Genomic DNA, 27,281 nt, shown 5'->3' with positions numbered 1-27,281 from the left:
ACAACATTTCTCAAACAAAAACAAGTGTTTGGGGCCTAAATAAGGCATTTTTTCATTATTTGAGACAACAAAAAGGGGGGGGGGGTGAAAAAGGCGTTAAAAGGCGTGTATATGAAGTAATGGGTTAATAAATAAGTAAACAATGAAGCCATTTGTACTGTAGAAGTGAATTAAGCTATATTCACCTTGCTGGTTTAGGCTGAAGTCAACCTCATACAAACAAATCCCCAGAGACATAAAAATTACCATGAATTCTTCTGCATTTATTACAAGAAAATACATGTAACAACATAAATATTAATGGAATGATAACCCAATGTGAACTGTTATTATATTATTATGATTTTAGATAAGGTTTACATAGGTATCTCATATTCTAACACTTTAGCAAGCAGTAAATATATAGTCATTCAAAAACTGCATGAAATGTACTATATTCTGAACATTAACTGTCTTTCTGTTTTGTTGGATTTTAAGTCACACACCAACTCTGTAAAGGTCATACGGCAACTTTCCATCTTTACTTGTGGAGTAATATCTCAGGTGCTTCTGTATGTATTATTTCAGGGACATACCCACCCTAGCACACTTTCCGTATTGCCCTCCCACTTTTTAGGGCCACTCCTTTTGGCTTCCAGCAGGTAACTTCATACTAACTAAGTTATGCCGCCTTAAACGTAACCCAAGCTATACATGCCAGCTTACATGTTGCAGTGGATATTCATTCACCTGCTAACACCCTTCTCAACAGTGAGATATCTTAGCTTTTGTAGAATACCCATGGCAACCCTGTCTCCACCAATTCTTGAAGGAAACTAATTTTGACCACAGAACTATAATTTGAATAAATCCAGTAGGGGTCTTTTAGACAATGTTTCATGCCAAACACACACAACACACAAAGATGACATACAAAGCTTGATCACAATAGTTTCACTTGAGCATTAGGTGCTTAAGTGACCTTAAAAGTCATAACAATATTTGAGATATATAAGGTCCATTGTTATCACATTTAAGGGTACAACCTCTACAGTTGTTGGACTATGATATTTTTTTGGCATGCTTATGTATATCTAAACTGTATTTTTTTTCCAGAAAAAGAAATTATTTAATGCCTTGAAAAGAATACAGCATTTCCCTACTGTACATGTTCATATTGGATGTATTACTGGTATTAACAGTCAACTTATCTTGAAGCACTCTGTGTCACTTCCCCGGTCATATTGGATGTATAACTCGTAAAAACCATCAACTTTCATAATCGGGCACAAACTCTCATGCCACACCTTGTAGACCATGACACTGAACAAAGAGAAGGCAGCAACAATCATGGGCTTCATGTGAAGGAATCAAAAAGTTTCAACATGTGAGCTTCAATTGTTTGCTGCACTGAAATAGATTAAAGAACATCCAGCTTATTACATTGTTTCAATACAAATATTTTCAAATTAAAATATCTTTTCATTTATTAATATTTCAAATGTATAGATGTAACTATACATTAATTACTTCTAGAGATTTCAACTTCACCATAATGGTAGGAAGGTTTTTCCTCCATTGAAAGGCAACAGTATTAAATATATCTAAATAGAAACATAACAAGATCATTTGGTTTTAATGCTAGTCCGATAAGATTTAAAGGAGCATAACTCCAAAAATATTGCTTTAAGAATTATGCCCTTTGTCCAACAACTGCACCTTGTTGTGATAAGCAAGTATATATTTGAAATGTTGTAACAATCTGCTAAAAGTTTTTGCACAACGATGACAACAATGACAACACTACAGCAATCATAATAACGTGACTTCCTGTTTTAAGGGAGCTGAAAATCATTTTGCACAGGTTCATTAGAGAAAGGAAGTAGATAACTCTAAACATACAATTCTAAGTCTGACAGCCCGAGAAACAATCTTACCTGTTTTATGACCTTGCCCTACAGCCAAGTCCATGGCTGTATAACCAGTATCGTTGAGTAATGTGATATCGGCACCATATTCTAGAAGCAGCTTAACACAGCTTGTATGATTATTGAATGCTGCATACATCAAACTACTACTGCATGTCTACAAACAAAAAACAAACAAAAAACACACAAAATTGAAATATACACTCTCAGTGTTAAACTACTGCTGGGTTTCTGCTATGTAACAAGTTTCTTGTAAGGCCAGTCTGGTCTCATCAGTTCACCAACTTGACCATCCATAATTTTGAACCAAAGCTAAGCAGGTTCCTTGTACATGTATAAAATTGAGCCGTGTCATGACAAAACCAACATAGTGTGTTTGCTACCAGCATGGATCCAGACCAGCCTGCCCATCCGCGCAGTCTGATCAGGATCCATGCTGTTCGCTATCACATTCTGTACTTGTAATAGGGTTTGTAAGCGAACAGCATGGATCCTGATATGCGCAGGCTGGTCTGGATCAATGCTGGTCGCAAACGCACTATGTTGATTTTGTCATGACACGGCTCATATTTAACTTGGATTATGCTGGTAATATTATATCAGTAAAATTTGCCTGGCTTTTTTTTAATGTAACATAGTTATTATAATTATTAACAAGAAGATTTAAAATCTTGCATAGCAACTAGACAAGTGCATTTAGGTAAGACAAATTTAGGTAAGACAAAAACAAAACCATTGTCTCTTAGTTCTTCCCAAAATATTTTAAGACATATTCATTAAAAACAGCTATGGGCTTTATGAAATTAAATTTCTACATCATAATTTTGCATTGAATTTAAATGAATAAAACTCTTCAAGCAATTCTGGTTTGGTGACAAGTAAAGAATCTTTCTTCTAATAAGTAGTTTATTTTAATGTATTTCTTCAAAACTTAATATCTATAACATTTTCACATATTTTGGATAATAATGCAGACATATTTATAATTGGACATAATTATTAGACCTTGACATTGGGGGTAATGACACTACAGTTTCACAATACATATCATCTTATAATGGTAGAAGATATAAAAATACAGGATTTATTTTCATCAAGTGGTATGAAAATAAATATTTCATGAGTGGCGGTAGCCACAAAAGAAATCTGATAATTTTCATAGCACAAGATGAAAATATATCCTGTATTTATAGAAAAAACTTGAATTTTCTGTTTATTTTATACATTTTTCTCTTTTTTGACATCACAGTTTGAAAGACTTTCCAATAAATTTTGTATATTGGCTGAATGCTGAATTTAACAGAAAGTAGTCTGGCAAGACACCAGTGAAAATATGTTTCACTGCAGTGAAATACGGAAAATACTTTTCTCAGCAGTGAAAATACAGAAAATGAAAATGCACATTTCATTTTTTCAATGTTTCTCAATATTTAATTTATAAGTACATGTATATAATAAACTAAGTTATCTAACAAGAGCTGTCAGTAGGACAGGATGCTCGACTATAGTCAGTGCTTGACAGTAAAACAAGTGCCTTGACAATGTAGAAATGAACCTAGTGGAAGATTTTTAAAAAGTATAAATACATGACATGTGTCTTGGAAATTGACGAAATTATTTTTTAAGTTCATACCAGAGTTATGGATCTTTTAAAATCTACACACTATAGGTGGACACAATATGAATATATAGCGTCATTAAAAAAAACTGGTATTTTTTAAGAAAGGATCAACTTGACCTGTAATTGATAATACAGCTTCCCATGCATCATTTGCATACACTTTTATTCAAATTAGACAGATTCAGTAAGAATTCCATAGATTTCAATTAATTTCTGTGATATATAAGTCAAAGATGGGCATAGTGTACTTTTGAAACGTATCATTTAAGAATATTTGCAGAATGTTACACCAAATGTCATTGTGACACAGTAAAAGTCACATCTGAATCATGCACTTTTAGATTATTACCTAGAATCAATAAAGAGGACAAATCCTTTGTTGTATTAGCTTTTACTATGCACATTAATGAACCAAGTTTATCAATCTAGCCCTATTAGCTTCTACTATGCACATTAATGAACCAAGTTTATCAATCTAGCCCTATTAGCTTCTACTATGCACATTAATGAACCAAGTTTATCAATCTAGCCCTATTAGCTTCTACTATGCACATTAATGAACCAAGTTTATCAATCCAGCCCTATTAGCTTCTACTATGCACATTTGTGTACCAAGTTTATCAATCTAGCCCTATTAGCTTCTACTATGAACATTAATGTACCAAGTTTATCAATCTAGCCCTATAAGCTTCTACTATGCACATTAATGAACCAAGTTTATCAATCTAGTACTATGCACAATAGTGTACCAAGTTTATCAATGTAGCCCTAATAGCTTCTACTATGCACATTAATGAACCAAGTTTATCAATCCAGCCCTATTAGCTTCTACTATGCACATTAATGTACCAAGTTTATCAATCTAGCCCTATTAGCTTCTTTTATGCACATTAATGTACCATGTTTATCAATCCAGCCCTATTAGCTTCTACTATGCACATTAATGTACCAAGTTTATCAATCTAGCCCTATTAGCTTCTACTATGCACATTAATGTACCAAGTTTATCAATCTAGCCCTATTAGCTTCTACTATGCACATTAATGTACCAAGTTTATCAATCTAGCCCTATTAGCTTCTACTATGCACATTAATGTACCATGTTTATCAATCTAGCCCTATTAGCTTCTACTATGCACATTAATGTACCAAGTTTATCAATCTAGCCCTATTAGCTTCTACTATGCACATTAATGAACCAAGTTTATCAATCTAGCCCTATTAGCTTCTACTATGCACATTAATGTACCAAGTTTAGAAATCATTAAAACAACCTTTCCTACCAATTTGATATCTACATAAAAAGTATCATTGATCTAACCTAAGCAATTTTAGAATTATGTATGTTTCAATTTTCATTTTTTACCTTTTTTCTGTAACCATAGCAACAACAAATTTATGTCAAATGAAAAAAATCAAAATTATATGCATAATCTTTATAATGTCCCAAGTATTATCCACCTAGCTTATGAACTTTTTTTAGTCATCACATGAAACCACTTGGGTTCAGTTTCATTGAAATTTTTTGCCATTTCCATAACCATAGCAACCACTTTTGTTATTGGATGAAAATAATTAAAAATGCATAATCTCTGTATGGGCCTCGTAACAGACTTGGGGTTAATGACACTGAAATGTAATGCATTACATCCCAATTACATTGCAAAAACTGTGCATTATAATACAATTACATGAATGAAATTTAAAGTTGAACATTTGCCTTCAAGGAGGCTGAAAATCCCTGGTGAAACACCTTTTTGAACAGGAAAGCAAATGTCCTTTGGGACAAATGGCCTTCTTCAGAATTCTTTTGTAATATTTACCTCATCTGTAAAGTTGACATTCATACCAAGTTGCAACAATAACTTTACTATATCCGAGTAACCAAAGCAGCTGGAGAAAAGAAGAGCATTTTCACCATGGTTACCCACAATGCCAAGGTCAACATTCAGATCCAGAAGGTATTTTGTTGTAATCAATTGCCCATTTGCACATGCCCATAACAGAGGAGTGAAACCAAATTCATCTGTTCTGTTCAGATCAGTTCCTAAAATCAATAAGAAACAATTGAATTACATTATTAGAAAAATTTCTTTATCTAAATTAATGTAAGTCACTTTTTCCCCTTTAACTCTATACATGGCAACATCTGAGGGGCCTTTGTGACTGAGTTGTAACACTGAAAGGTTGCTATGGAAAGTTGCTACATCTATGGGACTCACTGGTTGCTTAGGGCAGTCTATGGTGGTAATGGAAAGAAATTTAGTGTTTGCTAAGGATGTCAATGGTTGCTATGAAAGTTATCAGTTGATTTATCATTAGGAACGTCAAAAGTTGCTATGGAAAGTCAACAATAGCTTATGGAAACCTATGGTTGCTCTGGAAGACACTGGTTGTTAAGGCAAGTTATCAGTAACTCAGGAAATCACTGGTTGCTATGGAAAGTTAATGTTTAGTACAGAAGTCAATGATTGTTCAGCAATGTTAATGAGTGCTATGGAAGTCACTGGTTGTTATGATAGTCACTGACTGCTGAGGAAGTCAATGGTTGCTACAGAAATCACTTGCTGCTAAGGAAAGTCAATCAGGTTTTTTCAGTAAATCAATGTTACTATGAATATCACTGATTGAAAATGAACGTTTTTGGCTGATATAGAATCACAATTCAATGTTCACCTTGGGTGGGCAAATTTTGACACCACAGGTAGAATTCTAACACACTTGTTAGGGTCCACTAGATATTTGTTCATGAAACATAGGAGTTCTATCCTTCTTTAAATGAAACAGCAGATTTTTAAAGTTTTCATTATTTGAACAAACTTGGCAAACTGTTTCATGCCAAATATCTCATCTCAAGCTTTTGTGGTTACAGAAGTGAATAAAAAAAATCAAAACCCATGAACCCTGCGGCATGGCTATTTTGACCAGGGTTATAATTTGAACAAACTTGGAAGAGTTTCATTAGATGACATAACACATCTCATGTATAGGCCTTGCTCTTTTGGATTTAAAAGATTTTTTAAAGATTACATTTTGAAATTCTAATTTTTAAGCTTCCATAACCAAGATAATTATGCAATGGATTGGTTCCTTTTGAACAAACTTGGTAAAGATTCATACAAGGTACATAAAAAATCTTACAATTCATCCAATTATGGTCTTCTGGTTTCAAAAATGATGTTACAAAAATGTATTTGAATGGACTGTGAATGAAAAACATATTACTGACAGTCAACGATCAAATCAGCTCACCAAGTCTCACAGTTAGAATTTGTGGCCACATGCAGGCTAATTAAATAAAGCCTTTTATTAAAAAGAGTAAAGAGAAAACACACCATTTTCTACTTCCTGTTTCAGCATGTTTAATTCACCTTGTGCTGCCATCTGGTGGACTGTTATACCTGAATAACATAATGATGTTTGTGAACAATTGATGAATATCATTTTGTTGCTTTCTAATTGATTTGCTATTATAACTTTTAATTTGCTATGACAATAATTTAGCAGCAAGTCTCTCACCCCTTTCAATCCATATCAACCTCCCCTGATAAAACCAAATCTCTTTTATAAGCATTTTCTAGAGGACCACAAGGTGATGCTGCAAGACATTTGAGTCGCGTCATGACAAAACCAACATAATGGGTTTGCGACCAGCATGGATCCAGACCAGCCTGCGCATCCGTGCAGTCTGATCAGGATCCATGCTGTTCGCTAATAGTTTCTCTACTTGTAATAGGGTTTGTAAGCGAACAGCATGGATCCTGATCAGACTGCGCGGATGCGCAGGCTGGTCTGGATCCATGCTGGTCGCAAAACCACTATGTTGGTTTTGTCGTGACACGGCTCATTTATCTGAGCTCAGAGCATTGTACTGATAAAGATTTCTGAAATACAATCAAACCTGTGAACACAGGTCATCCAAAAGATAGACCATGCATGGCCCTTATAGAAGAGTGGTCTTTATTCAATGATAACACTGGTGTAAATTTATCAATGAAATTTTGTCAAAAAGTGTTCTTTATTACCACAGCTGTCTTTATTTGATGTGGTTTTTGTTACAGTTTTGACTGCTTAACTATGTATGTTTCCTATACAAAGTCATATTTAGCAAAATGTGACCTGAGGGGTGGGGGCGGGAAGTCTGATGATAATTCATTTCTCAAGTGTAAATCTGGGGCAGGGCTATTTTTTAACGAAGGGGCAGATCGTGTTGCAGATATTTTATTTAAAACTGGGAGTATATACTCTAAAAATGTTTAAGGTGTGGTGGTTAATTGAGATACCAAATGCATACATTCACAAGATAAGTAAAATGATAGGTAAAATACAACATAGCAGGGATATCCCAGTCTTACAATAGTATGTTCCAAACACCAGATCATGTAAGTTTGTTAATTTGTATATTACTTTATTATGCATTTTGACCGTATTAAGACCGTATTCCTTTGAAAAAGCTAACTTACTTTGAAATACTGGTGTAGTTGTTTGCACATTTCCTCTCTGGACATTAGTCATAACAGTTGCAGGCTGCAAACATATTGATTAAAATATACAAAATGTACTCTGTATTTTTTTTCAGCATCAGTAGAATGTATAGTGGCAATTGGAGGGCGAACCAGTGTAACAGTTTCGATCATACAGGAACAAATAAAAGCAAATTTAGAATTACCATATGCCAAGCTTGATAAATAAAAGGTCAATTTGAACTATCATAGTGTATTTAAACTGTAACTACCTCCTTGACAACTGAATGATTGAAAGCTGTCCATCATTGGCCAATCTAATAACAAATCTTTTCACAATTGAAACCATGGTTGAAAACAAAAAGACCTGTTCCCCATTAAAGGCCCATTATGCCCAAGAATTGCTTCTCAAAAGCTTTTCATTTTCTGTGTCCTGTAATGGTTTCCAAAAAAATTTACTGATAATCTAAATAATCCTTTGATAGTGTTTCTTTTTAGCAATTAGTACAGTTACAGTCATTTAGTATTTATTTATTGTTTACATTTTGCTTCATTTATGACAAAATATTTCCTATTTAAGGCAGCTACTTTCTTCAAGTAATAAAGATCTTACACACTCTAAAACCATTATTTAAACATTATAAAAGCATACCCTTTTTAGAGAATGAATATACTTTTAAAGCAGCCTCCAGAATTTATATGAATTTTCAGGAAATTTTGAAAATATATTTATCAGTAAAATATTGTAAAGTGAACAAAGATAGTAACTGACACATTGCAAATGGTACTTACAATCCACATAAATTACAAAGAAGTTGTCAAAATATGCAAAAATAGCCTTTAAATACTGTTTAATCAGTCAATAATCACACATACATGTAACATGTAATCAATTCTTGAATCTTGAATCTTTTTACTTTTCTTAAAATCTTATTACACTTCTCTAAAGTTTGATTTTCTTGAAATACTGTGACTCATCTGGAGGCATGCAGCTTCAAAAAAACAACATGTACTGTACTTTTCTTGTTACCTAAGTCATAGATTTAAATTACATAAGAGCCCGTGCTTAAGTAAACTACGTGCTTAAGTAAACTACTTCGTTGTTATAGCATGATTCATCTCAATATAATTATGAGGACTGGTTAACATCATTATCAAGTCTCCCGCTGATATACGTGTACACTTTTTTTTATAGAATAATTTTAAATGTCAAAAATGCCAGATTGATTTGCTTAGTATATATAATACCCCTTGGAGATTTTGATACAGTCCAACCCAGATTATTCGAATTGCTGGGGACTGAAAATTTACTTCAAATAATCGATGGGTTCGAAGAATCGAAATCGGAATATTGTGATAGACAAAAACTTCTCCACTTTGGCCAATCATAGCAAAACTCACGTTTACAATGAACTTGTTTCCAGCAATTAATCAAGAAAAATAAATATTCATAAAAAGATGCGTTTATTCTATAATATTGTATTGTTTAGTTTCGTGCAAGGCTTTGATTATGGCCGTGTGGTCACTACCGTATTTACAACTAAACTCTGGTATTTCTGATTAGAGTCAAGGCTCTCATTTAGCGTTACAATTTATGAAAAAGAAACAAATCTTTTCTATGTTTTGACAAGTGCATAAATAGAAAATTTACGAAAATAATCTCTGTCATCTTCAAGCAACTGGATCGCTGATCTACTTTGGATAATGCCAGGTATTCGAATAAAGGGTTGTCCAATAACCTGGGTCGGACTGTATTTAGATATTACTATATGTTGTTTCTAATGAAAATCATGCAAAATTTGGACTCCTGACCCACTTGTAAACAAACTTGTAAAATGCTGTACCCCCTTCTGTATACTACATATTGACCACCCCTTCTTGAAAGTTTCCTTGATCCCTGTCAGGGTATAAATTAGAACAGACATGCACACATGAGAGCATTATATGTCAGCGGTACTGTGAATATTAAATGACTTAATTGAAAAATAAAAGAAAACAACCACTGGACAAGTTATCGATTTTACACTTGTTACACTGTGACCTTGACCTTTGACTTAATGTCCTCAAAATCAAAAGGAGTCATCAATTGGCCATGGGCAATAATTTCCCAGCCAAGCACTTAACCATAATATGGTGTATAACAATTAAATTCAGGACTGTTATGGTGTTATGGCTGTTAATATGTGCTTAAATTCTCATTAAAATGAATAACTTAATTTGCCATGGGCAATAATTTCCAAGCCAAGCACTTAACCATAATATGGTGTATAACAATTAAATTTCAGGACTGTTATGGTGTTATGGCTGTTAATATGTGCTTAAATTCTCATTAAAAATGAATACTAGTAACTTTGTGATACATGAGTATTTATACCGATACTTTTGTTTGTTTTTTCTCTCCCATTTTAACACAGTTTTGGTCATATCTCGCCAGTCTGTCCACCTTACTGGTTACCCTGGATAATGAACAAGTGATTATCAATTTTTACAGCAAGTGCCCCACTATAAATCCCACATGATTTATCACAGATGAGTGACAAATGATCATCAGACTCCATGTCTGAGATCAATCCTCATGGAGAAATTTTTGTCTTACCCACATATTAAACAAGCAACTCCTTGACTCTCCCTATTAAGTTAAAAGGGCAGACTAGTATTTATGCAAAAGTTAAATTATTTTCCATTTGAAAAAGGGGCATAACTTAAATTGGAGTTACTGATTACATAGTTATGTCCCTTGTCATACAGATGAACCTTGTCCCCATCAGCAAGAATGCCAAGAATGATCTATGATCATAAGTTTTCAATAACCAATACATGTATTTACAAATATTCAAAGATAAAAAAGGGGCATAAATAAAAAGGGGCATAAATAGAAAGCACTGCAACAACTGATAAGCAAAATCCATAATCAACCTTTGATGGTTTTGAAATTATTCTACATGAAAATTGTTTTGCATGTATTTGAACATTTTTTACAAAACCCGCGAAGACTTAAGTCACAGGAGGTCTTCATCAATTCAATTTATTATACAGTTTTCAAGTTCTTTATTATGATATATTTTTAAAGAATTGAAATGAATGTCTGAATAATTATCAAGTTGGAGAAAAAAAAATCCTTTTATTGGGAAAAAAATTCAAACTGACAAAGCATCCATAATATATCCTCAGCATGTGGTCAAATCAATATTTGTATAAATATAATATACTAACATATATACTTCTTATTTGAGCCGCGTCATGACAAAACCAGACATAGTGCGTTTGTGACCAGCATGAATCCAGACCAGCCTGCGCATCCGTGCAGTCTGATCAGGATCCATGATGTTCGCTATCAATTTCTCTACTTGCTATTGGGTTAATAAGTGAACAGCATGGATCCTGATCAGACTGGGCGCATGCGCAGGCTGGTCTGGATCCATGCTGGTCGCAAACGCACTATGTTGGTTTTGTCATGGCGCGGCTCATTTATACTTTTGAATAAAATATTGTACACTCAGTTTTGTACAATTATTTGAATATTTGCATGCATGTGTAATAAGAATTAAATGATATAAAGAAGAGCAATCGTCAGGCAGGGACCACACACTTTGCTTAAATTTTTACTTCTTAGAAAGAATACAGTGTAACTTCTGAAAACCGAACACCTGTTGGACTAGCCAAAAGTTCATAATTTGGAAGTGTCCAGAATTCAGAAGTCCGGAATTATCTGAACAATAATTTAGATTAACATTGAACAAAAGTTGTTTAAGACATGATGAAAAATAAAGGAAGCTTATTAGATTCATTAAATTAAAGTTTTGTAAGTAGTGTTCTTTTGTTCAAGAATGAACCAAATCCATAAATAAATAAATAACAAAGTTATGACAATTTAAGTAAATTTCTATAATTTGACCTTCAAGGTCAAGGTCATATCAGAAAATTCATCATGGCAGTTTTATCATATGTGTTCTTTTGTCCAAGTATAAATCAAATCTGTAAATACATAACAAAGTAATTACAATTTAAGCAAATTTCAACCCCAAAACTTTGAGAGCTGATCAGAAATACGGTGGATGCTCCCGATTGGTTGGGTGATCACAGATCAGACACAGAAAACACATTGTTGTAAAGAATTATGACGTGCTTATATTACGCTTACTGTCTTTTGATTAGGATTTATAATCACATGTAAAAAAGATGGATTTTACAAATTATTTTAAGTAAAATGATTATTTAGTATTTGCTTAAGGACTAATAATTGATACAAGAGGGCCATGATGGCCCTGAGTCGCTCACCAGAAACAACTGCTTTTCAGTGTTGGAATGTCAATATATTCTAATATCAAATTTGAGCAAAGTATATGTTGAAACAATTATTTGAAGAAATGCCATGACCTGGGGTATTTAAGCTTTAGCTGAAACGGGGCAAATCAATTAATAGAAACTTGATATAACTACCTAAGAATGTTACAGAGTTTGGTGATCATCAATCAATTATTTCAGTAGGAAATGATGTTCGAATGTTTTTTCTATTTTTAGCTTTAGTGGCCCCTAAAAGGGGCTAATCAAATTAATATAAGCAAACTTGATAAAAGAGTACCCAAGAATGCTACAGACAAAGTTTGGTGATCATCCATCAATTGGTTCTGAAGTAGAAGATGTTTAAAGGTTTTTCTATTTTTAGCTTTAGCGGCCCCTAAAAGGGGCCAATCAAATTAATATGAGCAAACTTGATAAAAGATTACCCAAAAATGCTACAGACAAAGTTTGGTGATCATCCATTAATTAGTTCTGTAGGAGAAGATGTTTAAACGTATTTCTATTTTTAATTTTAGCGGCCCCTAAAAGGGGCTAATCAAATTAATATGAGCAAACTTAATAAAAGACTACCCAATAATGCTACAGACAAAGTTTGGTGATCATCCATCAATTAGTTCTGTAGCAATAGACGTTTAAATGTATATCTATTTTTAATTTTAGCGGCCCCTAAAAGGGGCCAATCAAAATAATATGAGCAAACTTGATAAAAGACTACCCAACAATGCTTCAGACAAAGTTTGGTGATCATCCATCCATTAGTTCTGTAGAAGAAGATGTTTAAAGGTTTTTCTATTTTTAGCCCTAGAGACCCCTAAAAGGGGCCAATCAAAATAATATGAGCAAACTTGATAAAAGACTACCCAAGAATGCTACAGACAAAGTTTGGTGATCATCCAACCATTAGTTCTGTAGAAGAAGATGTTTTAAGGTTTTTCTTTTTTTTAGCTCTGCTGACCCCTAAAAGGGGCCAATTGGAATGACATGAGCAAATTCAAGTGTGACTGTCACAAGGATGCTGCAGACCAAATTTGAAGTAAATCTGCTTATTAGTTTCAGAGAAGAAGTCGATTGTTGATGCATGACGACGGATGAACGATGCCAGACGCCGGAGCATCCCCCTTTGATACTAATAGCTCACCCTGAGCCTTCGGCTCTGGTGAGCTAAAAAATAATATGAGAAATGCTTCAAAGGAAAAAGTTTAAACAGGCTGTGTGTCATAGCACCCAATTTCATTTAGGAAAATTATTAATACATTTAAAAACATGTTCATTCATGCCCCAGACAAAACTGTGTCATGACCCAAGTGCCCCATTACCTATCCCCTATCTGAATACACATATATACGTTATTTTCCAGTCTGAGTTTTGATATAGTCCAGTGACTCTTTGTTTTTTGTCTTCTGTCTACGGTTACGGTTATACATGAACCATGTGAACTAACAAACTGTGGTGTATTTGAAATAATGCACACTTTTCCTAAAGAAGTGTGCTTTATCTGAGATATTGCATTGTGCCTTATTAATGATAAAACATGTTACTGGCATATAACATCTGAGGAACATCTAAGACATTTAATCATTGCACCATGCGATAAGTAACAAAATAAGCTTACTCTGACTGGTGTTTCATGACGTTTTGCTTTGGTTGGGGAAACAGATCCTCCTGAAAAAAAAGAAAAGAAATATAAAATGTGTATTCCAAGTTTTATGTGTAGGTCCAGCTACACTTTATGAGAAATAAAAGCATCAGTGACAGTTTTCTTTTTCAAAGATTATAGTCTTTCTGTAAACATCTCGAGGGTTTGACTTTCAGCTAGATAATGTACTCACAAAATGCAAGTAAAGTAGAGCACCTGTAATTATTTTTTTAACAAAAGAAACTCATACTGAATGTCATAGATGACAGTGCACAGTTTTTGCACGTACTGGAAGAAGTTCAAGTTCATGGACAATACATTGCGAAATTCAAATTCTGTAAATTCAATTTTGCATTTAAAGCAGCATGCCTCCAGATTCAAGATAATTTTTATTAAAGTCTTGAAAATGTATTTAAAAGTAAAATACAGAAGAGACGTAGTTCCCATACATAAAATATAACCCATTATAATTATACAACATTGCTTTATCAGTCCTTTTTTTCATTAATAATCATTTGAGAGGCCATGTTTTCAGATGTAAATAGATAAGTCATTCAGGAAATAAAGCATTGAGTAAACATTGGTACCATTACCTGGTATCCCAACAGGGTGGGAGTGGTTACGTCGAACTACCAGTTCGTCGAACTGATCTTATATAATAAAACAGGTAGTGGTTTCGGCACCTTAATTTATATTGTGAACAAAAGCTATTGTATAATAGGCATGTCAATTATCGCGGGTCTTAATGTGTGGTTTATCACACATTTTCATGCAATTAATGACAAGATATTGAAAATTTAAACCTATTATTTATTCTTTTCTTTAGCATAATAGTAATATTTACATAAAAGCATAACACAATACAAAAGATCTCAGTGAACAAACAACATCATAGAAATATATATATATATAAAAGTACAACCTGAAAAAAACCTAAAGAGTCAACATTTACACAAATTACATTTCACACAAGTTTATTTTTGTAATCTATGTCAAACTATATACACAAATAGTTAAAGCTGAATAAAAAAATGCTTTTAATCGGAATAAAATCGACATATATACACACAAAAAGCTTGAAATAAAGTTATATGATTAGTGTTAACTGATCTGCTGATAAGACAAACAAACTTTATCTGTCATCAATTATAAACAATTGATTTATTTCGTAAACCAAGCCCTAACTAAACGATACATTTTGCAAACAAAATAATATTGTTGTTTTTTTTGTAATTTATTCTTGACTCAAAAATAATTTATCAAATAACGAGAAAATCATTATCAAAATAAGTATAATAAACATACTTCTACAATAAATTATATACATTAAGGATATTTGCGTCATAATTTAATTATAACAAAATATTGATGATAAAAACACTATATATATGAACCACGTCTACTTTGCCTTTAATTACTATAAAACATCAGTTCGACGAAACTACTTTCGCACCTCTTCATAAATTAAGTTCGCCGAACCGGTAGTTCGGCGAAACCACCATAATTCTCCCAACATATTCACATGCAGTGAAATGCTTGTATGTATGCTATTTTACTCATTGAAGTAATTGATTTATTTAATATGGTGAAATCGGACAAAATCGCAATCCTCAATGTTTACAAGGTCACGTTTCAAGAGTATACAGGTGAAAGAACTTACATGTATGTGAAAGTGATTTAAAACAGAGATGTAGATAAAATCTATGTTATCTATGTCTCTGTTTAAAAGTAAAGAAACATTCACAGACACCAGCAGTCAGACACACATACACACACACACACACACTATACGTTCAGTCATACAGATAGGGTGATTTGACTTTGAAGACATATTTTAAACACACATAAACGAGGGGTCTCACCAATAATCCAGAATAAATAGTGTTTGAGAGGGTTTAATGTTCGTAACCCAAGATTATAGTGAAAATAATCGTAAATTAGTCATAATCTTTAAGTTAGTTAGACTATTTAAAGTTTAAAAAGTCTAAATAATTGTACTGCACGTTGAGATATTAGTGTGTGGTCTATATCTATACCCAGAATAAAAATATGCACTAAACACTTTTTTTCCTGTGAAGATATACAATTACAAATTATTACAAACAAACCTTCAGCCAAAACAGAAGCCACTTCAAGGTCTATTAACTCTTGGTCGCTATCTATCGGCGACACAAGTCTTAACGCACTCAACTTCTTTACTGGTGACATTAATAGACGTCTAGTCCTTTCTGGTGACAACCGTTTCACATTTTTAGGTGATTTACTCTTACAATCAGTTGGTGAGACAGAGCTGTCCATTGTTTTTGTTTCGCGATAAATGGTGAAAGAAAATAAAGGGAAACAACTTTGTTTTAGCATGTGAACTATATAAATCCGACGGCTAGAGTAAAGGAATCAGGGTCAGCTCGGCCAACTCGGCTAGGATGAAATCGGTCCTAAAAACCTCTTAGGATATAGATTGTAAAGTTAATAACTATTTTATGGTAAATTGTCTTTAGACTTATCTACGAAAATCAAATTATCAACAAAGATCTGTAAACAATAATTTATTACAGTAAAAGCTGGGACATAGGATAACGTTATCTTATGTCCCAGAGTAAAAGTAAACCCGTTGCATAGTGTTAATATACAGCTGAAATTAATTTTATGTTTACGATGAGTGTTGACGTGTTGCTATTGTTCAGGGTCTTTCCAATAGAATTCTGTGTGAAAGACCCATGCGGCTATCCTTCACTAAATTTCACTATTAAAATGACATAACAAAGAAAATCACTATTATCAGAGACATAGATAACATAATTATCTATGTCTCTGCTATTATTTAGTTTTAAAATTTCAATTTAATAAAAAGCTATGCGTTGGTCTTCCAATCCCCATGTTTTCGTTATATAAAAAATATGTAAATTTTATACATGTATTATGAATTTAAAGATTCATTCAATCTTAGTTAGAATGTGCGAGATTTTGTGATAAAAATTAATATGCGAGATTTTGAGAAATATCAAAATTATTGTTCTTTGCTTGTAAGTACTTTACACTCATCTCAACCTTCAGTACACCACTTACAATGTTATTTGCACGCATGCCATCACTTACCTTAAAAGATACATATATAAATACACAAAGCTCTGCATTGATTTATTTTAAAAGCTTGAAATCTATTTGAAATTATTCTTGTATAAGCCTATATGTAGACGTACATGGCTGATTTTATTTGAATCTATTATGAAACCGTTATTTATTTCGACAATAGAACATAGAACAGACTATATATATTACATGCACACGTGGACTATAGTTAAAGGAATACACGCAGTTATCAATGGGATAAATATGTTTAGATTCAATCATCATCATCATCAGCAGCAGCAGCAGCAGCAGCAGCACCAGCACCAGCACCACCACCAACGGCTTCATTTTCTCACAACCACCACCACATACCGACACCACCACCATCATCATTTACCCTAGTAATTAAAAAAATATGATCACACACGCACACACGCACATTAAAAAATTATAAAAGAAATAAAAAATGATGACACAAAAATGGGCATGCAGTCATATTTATATATATTAATCTGATTATCTTAGCTTACATGTGATTCGAAAACGATACATATGACTATACTTTAATGAAGCTAAATTAAGAGTTATATTACTTCTCAGCACCATTTCTTTTTTGTAAAAGATAAGGGTCACATGAGTTATTATAATATACTAGTTCTTTGTTTACCTAGAATACGTTGCTTACTCACAACATGAGGTGTCATGTGCTGTGAGACAGCTGTATCAAGTTGCCCCGTACTCCAATTCGTCGGGGTCATCGATTCCAATACTAGATTGAAAACTGCTTAAGCCGGTTTTTGGGGCGCAAGAAATGTTGCATATTTCACTGCTTCTCATGAACAGACGTACACGATCAAACAAAAAAATCTTCTATTTCATTTCTACTTTCCTAGTACATAGAAGATCAATAGAATATGCTCGACAACGCGCAATTAAAGTGACCAATTTACGTTTTTTTAATTAATGATTGTTTTAGCTGCTATATGTTGTAATATGATATGGTTTCACAGTCAAAATCAGTGGTAATATATTTTTTACCAACTTTAAGAAACATTAGGAAGAACAATGTAAGGGTAATAATTACATGTTTATTTCGATTATATCATTTTGATTGACAATGAAAGTATATAAAATTTTACGTTTTGAACAATATTAAAATTTATACGCAGGAGAGAAATGTACAATAAAATTAAGAGAAAACAACAATAGAGGAATATTGAGTGAATAAGAATACGGCGTGCCACATGTTCATTTTCCTAGTTTTTGTGTGTACAAATAATAAACTTGATGTACAAATTGATTCCTTAACATCTGTAGCATGTAATCGCGATATATTGTTCAATAATTGAGGTATTTTTCCAAACCCTCAAAGCTCTATCCCCGATCGTTAGTGCCGTAAAGCATCTTGCGTGTATTGGACCATGATGTGTCACAAATGCTGCATTGAACTCTCTTACAATTACAAATCGTGGTTGCCACGAAATTGCCACGCTCAATATACGTTAATTTATACGTTGGCAATGCCTCGTTTCAACGTGTATGATCCCAAGTAATTAGATATCTCCATAAGGTCCGCGCAACAGCTTCGAGGGATTCCATTGGACAGTTTATGATGTAATCTGTCTTTTGATTGGATTAGAGTGCATGTACTCGTGGCCTCTAAGACGAATAAAGTTTAGGTGATTCCCATGATACAGCCACTTGATTTTAATTCGCAAGAGAGGAAAACATCTAGAAGGTAAATAAAAAATTTAGAATATATTTCTATTTATTTATATTTATAGGAATAATGTGAGTTTTCATAGAACAAGTTTTATTTTGAAAAATAATAATAATAAATAAAAAAGAATGTGTTAAATATTCTTGATCTATTTTCCATTGAATATATTGAATTATCTATCACATCCGCTTACAAATGCTTGATTATTTTTCCCCAATGTACGTGGACATGGACACATTATAAATAAAGAAGGATATGATTCTACGATTTTTCTTTCACAAAACATTTGATTTTATTATAAATAGGAAATATTATAACAATCAATTTAGATTATGTTTATACATTTCAACCACTCTGTGAAAAAGTTGACATCTATATTTTGTTTAGAATAAGTAGTACAGAAAATATCATCAATTGCCATACAATGAATGCCTGATATCTGGAACACTGTCATATTTTTTCATAAAGAAATTGCATAAATTTAGAAGTTTTATAATTTGAAATGACGTATTTTTCATTTTAAAGCATGAACATTTACGTAACTGCACTCGTATAAAATGTAATACATAAATTAATATATTTTCTATGCATTGTTTTTTTTATTATTTACAATTTCACGTTTTAATTTCAGATACAACAAGATGGCAGCTTTATTATATGTAAGTTTGTTCGCTGTATTTAGCCTTGGTTACTGTGGTAACTATACAGTGACAGAAGAAGCATGGTTTGATGTTGAAGTGAAGGACCTGGATGGCCCAGGAGAAGATTTTAGAGGTCGATTTGTCATTGGTCTATTCGGAGATACATGCCCAATGACTACAATGAATTTTGCAGCCATTGCTAAAGGATTCGTACGAGGACGAGTGAGTTAATTTATTTCTTATCTTTTTCAATCATGATCAAATAGTTTCATAGTTTATACTGAAATCGAGTTGTAAGCTTAAATACTTATATTGTGCAAAACACTGCCGATCAAACTTCCGAAACAAGATCAGTGTTCAATACTATATTAAATGCCTTCGCAGTTATACTACTACAACATTTATGTATCAAATTCTGAAATAATTATTATTTTTCTGTCCGGTTTATTCATTGTGGCTTCAAAGATTATATGAAAAAAAGATTTTAATGAATTGATAAGATTCTGTTGGGGACAAAATGAACTGACCAATTATAAAATAGTTAATTATTTCTTCTTCTGCCACGTGAGCACGTTTTTGACACGTATAATGACACACAGCAATTTCCTTATGAATATTTCACAAATATTGTTGTTTCAATCCATACATTATTAAATAGGCAGCACTTATTTTCATAATTGTCCACGTATTACTAATCAATTAAAAGAACCGACCTTCTCGTTTATACAATTATTTGCCATATGAACCAAGATGTGACAGCTGTTTACATGGATATATTTCTTTTAATCAGGGATTATTGACTTTAGTCATAAAACACCCAATACGTACAACGTGGTGCCACGTTTAATGCACATCAGTAAACCTGTGTTATATCAAATCAATTAGCGAACAATAGTTGAGATATTAAATACATTAAATACATACAGAACATATGAGCCTTTGATATCGATTCAAAATTTTGTTGCTAACGCTTATACAATAACATTGAAAGACGCTGAGGACTCTCCTGAAATTTGATTTAAAATATTATAAAATAGTGTTTTTTTTCATCAACTTTTTATAAAAGTTCAAAACTCCTTGTAGAATTTACGACGTTTATTTACAATTATACATCACGAAATTTGAAATCATGTCACATACACTTTTAAGACAATGTGAAGGTGAAATAAATACATGTAGTTGTATAAGCGTATGAAAAAAAACGTTATTTGGTGTTCTCTGTCTGAAAATGAATAAAGACATTAACTTATCATACCAGGAAAGATATACAGAGTCAGGCTTTATAAGTTCTTAACTACAGTTTAAACATTTCCCCCGAACTACACATCTTGTACTTTCACACTTCCTTTTAAGTAATTTCGCCAAGAATGTCCTTTTGTAACTCAAAGCTTTTAAATACCTTTCTTTTCTTTGAAAATCAGTTTATAATAAGGTTTATATGTACACAAATAGTTACTTACTGTGAGTTTTACCAATACAATAGAAAAACAATCTACCTAAATTTTCATGCAACTACAGGTGTTTTATTGGAAAAAAAGCAACTTTTTAAATTGACTTTGGTAAATTTTTATTAAATTATTAAATATACAACTGAAATTAATTTCTTTTTTTCTTTAATCACAACTACATTCATTATATTTTGGTGATGTATTGCCTTTCGTGATAATTAGCAATCCGATATTTTCATTTGAAACGATACGTTATGTATATATAATAAAACAGTATTCTTATCCTATAAAATTACACATTTTGTTTGATGTACAGGAAGATCTCGGCTATAAAGACACTAAAATCCACCGAGTTGTTCCCGATTTCCTCATACAGATGGGCGATGTGACCATAGGGGATGGCACAGGCGGTAGGTCACATGACCACCCCAAAAACATAATCAAATATCGCCACGCCCACCATATATATAATTATACTCCTTTATATTTCACACTTATCTACTCAGTTAATTATAAAGCTTATATGTATTTATTACCAATCCTTTAATCCCATCACTTGTTAATCCTTCCGATTATATCACCCTGATCGTGTCAACTAGGTAATCATCTAAACGTCTTTGTTATAGAGTAAGTTAATTTTAGAGATATTAAAAAGTAAATAAATCAGTCTATAAAACCTTTTACGTTTTTGTTTTCAAGACAACGTTATCGTACAAGAAAACAAAAATTCACCGAGTCGTACCTGACTTCTTGATACAAATGGGAGATGTAACGGTCGGGGACGGCACTGGTGGTAAGGAAGCCCACTCTGAAACTATACCAAATATAGAACTCAAACTTTTAGAAATGGCTTCGGATATTTCTCACTTCAACTTTGGATTTCTTGACTCGAATCTCCTCTCTGTCTCAAAGGTTTCAAAGTCTTCATCATTTCAAAATATTTTTCAGCTAATGTATTTAGATTGACCTAATACGGAGTTTGGGACAAAATATACTTTTACTCTCTTAAAAGAAATAGAATAGATGATCACCTGCATATATAAATTAACAATGAATTATTTTTATTAGTGATGAATAATAAATTTATTGTCGCATAGGATAGTGGTTCAAAAGTGTATCAAAGTGGTGCTGATTAATGATAACCAAAAATATACCCCATTCAAACTAACAGATTTCTGATGCCGAAATAAAAATCAAATACCAGACACAAAACTTCTAAAACTGATGCATAATCTTTTAGTTTCGATCAAGACCAAAGGGTTTACGAAAAACAGGACAATATACATGAACATATTTTACAAACAATTTAGATAAATATGTATCATAATTGAAAAACAATTAAACAGTTCATTTCATCTAATCTGTTAATGTGATTATTTTTCCAGCACTGTTTATGACAAATATATTATAGCTCTCTGCCAAATGACTTCTTTCTTTCAGAAGTATTCTCAATCTGGTTGTTTTCATTATTTATATAATCATACCAGGTGATGGTTTTGGTGATGGTAACATTAATTAAAGAAGTAGGCCTCCAAGTTCTTGCTATTTTTTCTTCTTGAATTTAGAAAGCTTTTTAGTTAATAACTTTATTGTCAAATGAACGAATCGGTGTATTTAAACTAACTACATAAAATACCGGCTATTCACATTATTTACCTTATCGGCCAAAATAGACCTTACTTTGTTTCAATGAGGTAAGAATGCAAAAATAATGGAGTAATTGTCAGCCGAAAGTTGTACGTAGCATGCATAAATGTAATAATGGGTTGTAACTATTGAAACATTTGTAGACTTTTAATTTTTTTTTCTAAAATATAATTTTTAATTGTGACAATAAAGTGTGGTTATAAAGTACATATATTTTACTAGCATTTTGTTCTCTCAACTTGAGGCGTGGAGCCTTAAAATGATTAGATAGGAAATATTTTATGTATCTCCAATGTAGTGTTAAGTGAATTTGACATGTCTATGCATAATAATAATACTTCTTATGATAAGTATAATAATAATAATTATAAATAAAAAAAAAATAAATAAATAAATAAATTAATTAATTAATTTCCAAGTTAAATATTAAATATCGTGCCATTGTACAGCACGCGACTCATCTGGAACCCCCCATGCCAGATGAAATTTCCGGCATGGGTAAAACTAACGGAAACGCCAGTCTGATATGCAAGAAAGTATATTGTGATATATATTTGTGTGTTTTAAATTTATTCTTTTATGCTCTACATTAGGAAGAAGCATCTATGGAGACAAATTTGTCGATGAAAACTTCATATTGAGTCATCGTGCAGTTGGAATGGTTTCCATGGCAAACCACGGAAAGGATACCAACGGCTCCCAATTCTTCATTTTGCTCAACAAAGCCAGATGGTTGGATGGCAAGCACGTCGTGTTTGGAAAAGTTATTAGAGGAATGGTATGTAAAGCTAAAATATCCATCCTAAATTCATGAACGACTCTGTGTTATTGTAATTGTCTTATAAACATCCACTATAAATTCCATAAAGACTCTGTATTTTTGTTCATTGTCACAAACATCCACCATAAATTCCATAAAGACTATGTATGTTTGTTCATTGTCTTCATAAATCCCATAAAGACTCGGTTTGTATTTTCATTGTCTTATAAACATTCACCATACATCACATAAAGACTCTGTATGTTTGGCCATTGTCTTGGGGCGATCCAACCTAAATCTATGAAATTCTTGATATGTTAGGTCATTGGTCATTGCATTTTAGATTGTTACAGCTTGGATTAGACGAAATGCAACAAAAGAGTTTGTTATACTTTGCAAGTCATTTCAGACTAAGGAAGTGGCAAACGGACAGTAATTTTGTACTATCCATTGACTTCAGTAGATCAGTATTATACTTTTGACATCATGACATTTTTTCAATTAACCTGCACACTGTAGATCAAAAGAACACATTTTTGTAGCGAATTAGATTTGTATGGGTCTTAAAGATTTCCCAATACAACAAACATTAGCATGGTTTATTTAGCCGGCTAGAATTAATTGAGCCTGTTCATGGACGGCATTTAATACTGTTCATCCTCACCCTTCCCTCATTTAGGCAGAAATTAACAACAAAAAATGACAGTATTATCAACATTATCAACATTTAAAAATACTTGCATGGCGCATCTCATGGATTTTTCAATGTGACTGTTTCATGACGTTCCTTAAAATATTGCCCTAAATAAAAAGAACCTGTGAATTTTTAACGAGTAAAATAATTGGTAGTACAATAATGATTCAAATAAGTATAATGGCTTTTAGAAAAAAAAAAAGAATTTTCTAAACATGTGAACATTATTCATCGGTATACAATATAAACTTGCTTGTATACAGATGGAATTAAAAAAAACAACAACAAAAACAGAGAGACACATATTTACACACCAAAATTATTCACATAAGTATTTAGATTATTTTTTTATTTTAAATTTCGTATTGAAAAACTCCTGCTTAGAAAACCGTCCAGGATACAAACATTTTGACTGTTTTTAAGTGGTGTTATTTAAGGGTGGATTTTTTATATTGACTGTTTACTTTAGATAGACTTTGATACTTTTGTTGCACATGTTATTGCTCATCATGACCCGTTCTGTGCATGAGGTTGTGCTATAAATTTATCTTCGATCTTTTAACAATGGACAATCAGAAATATCAAATTAGTACAACACATATTTGTTATTTCCAGGATGTTTTGAAAGCTCCAGGCGATGTTCCTGCCAATCCTAACATCGCCGTACCAAAGAAACATATCCGAATAATTGACTGTGGTGTAAATGGTTTAGACAGGAAATATGATCTCACCCCAGAACAAGTAGACTCCGATCAAGATATCGTGGAAGAATAAACAATAACAACTCTATTTGACAAACCATATCTGACTAAACTAAAATTATCTTTTTTGTTGTTATGTGTCATTATTTTTTAAAGAAATCATGAAGTTTTGTTAGATTTGTATATATTTATAGAAATAGATTGCATTAAATATGACTGAAGATTGGTCTTCAACAGCATTTACCACAAACAGCTATTGTAGATAGTAGAAGCCTTAGATTGTGTTCTTGTTTTAATTATATGCACATAGTTTTGTGTCCCCACCCGTTATGGCAGATGTGTTGTATGGTTTACGTAACCATTAATTTTATAGCATAACTCATAACTCCCGCGCATAAAACTACTTAAATCTGAATTGCACATGTGACAATCATACGTTAATATATGATTCGAGAGTTCCTGTTTTGTCAGTCTTGCGTGCGTGCGTGCGTGTGTGTGTGTGTGTTGGTGTGTGTGTTGGTGTGTGTGCTTCAAAGTATTTCTTTGTATTTGTACTTCGTAAGATATGTTTATTATTCCACATTATTACGATGATAATAAATAAGTAGTTAGTAAGATGAAAAATAATAAAGGAATAAACTTTTTCATTTACGTATTGTTTATTTTTTCCAGTTAGAATGACCTCCCTTGTCGGTTGTGGTTTTAAGTTGCACTATTTTAAGTATAGTTATGACATAGCAATTTTATTAGGTCTTCGTACATTTTCGTTTCAATGTAGTGAGGGGGCCAAGTATTTTATTTTGAGTTTTCTAAATCAAGACGACTTGAGATTTTTATGCTTTTAGTAATAGTGGAGCCTTGCTAATCCGAATCCTTCTAAATTTAAGTATTTATAAAATTAGGGGTTTAATCAAATGAACAAGTTTCAAATTGTGAAAAGAATTGAGATTTCCTTAAAAGTCATTATGTAAGTAACACCGGAAATTGATTTTTTACAAGATCAGCCCAGGAAAAACCCTTCTTGTGCAACACTAAATTTATGAATATGGTAATAAACAGGAATCCAAGTAGAGGAGCCGGAAGCAGATTTATCGGAGCTGGAAGCAAATATTTATTGATAATGTCTTAGTGGAGATCTCAGAATCAAAAATCGTCGGCATAAATGTTGCTAATGGCGAATCAGTAATATGCCAATTTCTAATATCCCTCAGAGCATAAAAAATGAAAGACATACACAAACATGACTTGCGAGAGATTAATTTTCGTAACCGATAAATGAAGTATGTGTCTATAAATTGTAAAATTACTAACAACAATACTTTGACTTTGAAACAGGTTATAACTGACCGGACAAATTTACCTTGCGAACCTGCAATAATGCAATGAAACATATCGAATTGTCTGATCAGAAGGAGGAACACTGTATTTACAGAAAAAATGAAATAATTGAAACGAGCAAAAATGATATTTATATTATAGTTAAGATACAATTTATGATAAGGAACAACAAATTTGCAGTTTTGTTATCTAACATACTGTTTTCTTGTCGTCTGCTACCAGTTACTTAATATAGTTTTTAACTTAAAGTAAAACTTTATAAAATCAAGCCCATACTGCATTCTGAATGCTTTGGACATCTAGGTGAAGTTTAATATCCTCACGTCTCATCAGACATAGTGTTTTCTTCTCATGAGAAGCAAGATTATAAATTAATGCATTCAACAGCAATAAGTAATAAGGAAATATTTATTGATTCTGAATGTGTTATAATATAGCACGGCATGGAGTACGTACCTTCCCCTTACACTACTCCACGTAGTGAATGCTGGAAGGAAACCAGACTAGACTTTACGAAACAAATAAAATAAAATCTATTTGAATAACAATAAATTTAACCACAAACATTGACATGTGCTCTTTTATTATCAAATATGTTGTGGTGAAATTTTTATTGTATCCACTAATCTTATAATTAGAATTGATCTATGCATTACAGAAAACGAAGAAATTATTAAAACAAGCAAGAATGACATTTATATTATAGTTGAGAGACAAAAATGTATGATGAGGAATAACAAATTCGTCATTTTGTTACAAAACTTTGCTTCGCTTGTTCACTGATAAAAATATATTGTTTTCTATCATCTGCTACTAGTTACTATAGATATTATCTCTAAACTCAAATATCATATTGTCTGCACCCATATATTCGGACGGCTTTGGACTTCTAGGTGAAAATTAATTTCGTCTTAATGAGTTTCAACATAGTTCTTCCTTAAGGTTGAATAACATTTAAAGAGGATGGACTTCATAATTTTTCTACGGATATTAGAAAAGAATGTTAACACCGGAATTATGTTTTGACAAAATGATATTACACAAATTAAATAACAAGCCTATAGGATTGGAAAGGATAGCGCTCTTATCTTATTTATTCAAAATTATCTACATCTAGAGGACTCTTTGACTCTGATATGATATGGTTAGATGTTGTAATATTTTTGCAGTTTTCTAGTACACCGCACGCCGGATGTGATATTGGGAAGTACATTATATACCCGTTACGCCGATTTTTGCTGGTCAGTCCCAGCGTTTACATTTCTATATAAATTTCGTCTGAAATAAATGAATAATTTTTACTAAAGAAACGTTTAACATCAATTTTCCAGCAC

The 27,281-nt window shown here is 32.4% G+C and overlaps 2 protein-coding genes across 3 annotated transcripts; one reads left to right on the top strand and one right to left on the bottom strand.

The window, feature by feature from the left end:
- Positions 1–1,243: 1,243 nt before the first annotated feature.
- LOC132725376 (ankyrin repeat family A protein 2-like) lies at positions 1,244–16,524 on the bottom strand. Its single transcript, XM_060710478.1, has 7 exons — positions 16,038–16,524; positions 13,906–13,955; positions 7,992–8,055; positions 6,864–6,929; positions 5,352–5,575; positions 1,917–2,064; positions 1,244–1,389 (listed from the first exon to the last, which is right to left on the bottom strand). Exons 1-7 carry the CDS (start codon positions 16,285–16,287, stop codon positions 1,337–1,339), a joined length of 855 nt encoding a protein of 284 aa, XP_060566461.1. The 5' UTR covers positions 16,288–16,524; the 3' UTR covers positions 1,244–1,336.
- Positions 16,525–18,582: 2,058 nt separating this feature from the next.
- LOC132725375 (uncharacterized) lies at positions 18,583–25,256 on the top strand. Of its 2 annotated transcripts, none has more exons than XM_060710477.1 (5): positions 18,583–18,736; positions 19,350–19,581; positions 21,124–21,217; positions 23,048–23,232; positions 24,524–25,256. In XM_060710477.1, exons 1-5 carry the CDS (start codon positions 18,687–18,689, stop codon positions 24,680–24,682), a joined length of 720 nt encoding a protein of 239 aa, XP_060566460.1. In that variant the 5' UTR covers positions 18,583–18,686; the 3' UTR covers positions 24,683–25,256. The 2 variants fall into 2 exon arrangements, with proteins under 2 accessions (XP_060566460.1, XP_060566459.1); XM_060710476.1 differs by lacking the exon at positions 21,124–21,217 and adding an exon at positions 21,507–21,600 and having other exon boundaries at positions 18,584–18,736.
- The last annotated feature ends 2,025 nt before the right edge of the window (positions 25,257–27,281 follow it).

This window comes from Ruditapes philippinarum, unplaced genomic scaffold (assembly GCF_026571515.1).
Source record: "Ruditapes philippinarum isolate M1 unplaced genomic scaffold, ASM2657151v2 ctg6512_1_1_1_1, whole genome shotgun sequence".
NCBI lineage: Eukaryota > Metazoa > Mollusca > Bivalvia > Venerida > Veneridae > Ruditapes > Ruditapes philippinarum.
The sequence above is the reverse complement of the archived record's forward strand: the minus strand, read 5'-3'. Positions and strand labels throughout refer to the sequence as shown.

Bases quoted from the DNA above. Each gene is read 5' to 3' on its own strand.
- LOC132725375 (XM_060710477.1), top strand. From the start codon at position 18,687: ATGATACAGCCACTTGATTTTAATTCGCAAGAGAGGAAAACATCTAGA. The intron at 18,737-19,349 runs GTAAATAAAAAA...TTTTAATTTCAG, and splicing joins GAGAGGAAAACATCTAGAAG to ATACAACAAGATGGCAGCTT. The intron at 23,233-24,523 runs GTATGTAAAGCT...TGTTATTTCCAG, and splicing joins GAAAAGTTATTAGAGGAATG to GATGTTTTGAAAGCTCCAGG.
- LOC132725376 (XM_060710478.1), bottom strand. From the start codon at position 16,287: ATGCTAAAACAAAGTTGTTTCCCTTTATTTTCTTTCACCATTTATCGC. The intron at 6,930-7,991 runs GTAAGTTAGCTT...TATGTTATTCAG, and splicing joins AACTACACCAGTATTTCAAA to GTATAACAGTCCACCAGATG. The intron at 5,576-6,863 runs GTGTGTTTTCTC...TATTGATTTTAG, and splicing joins GAAACAGGAAGTAGAAAATG to GAACTGATCTGAACAGAACA.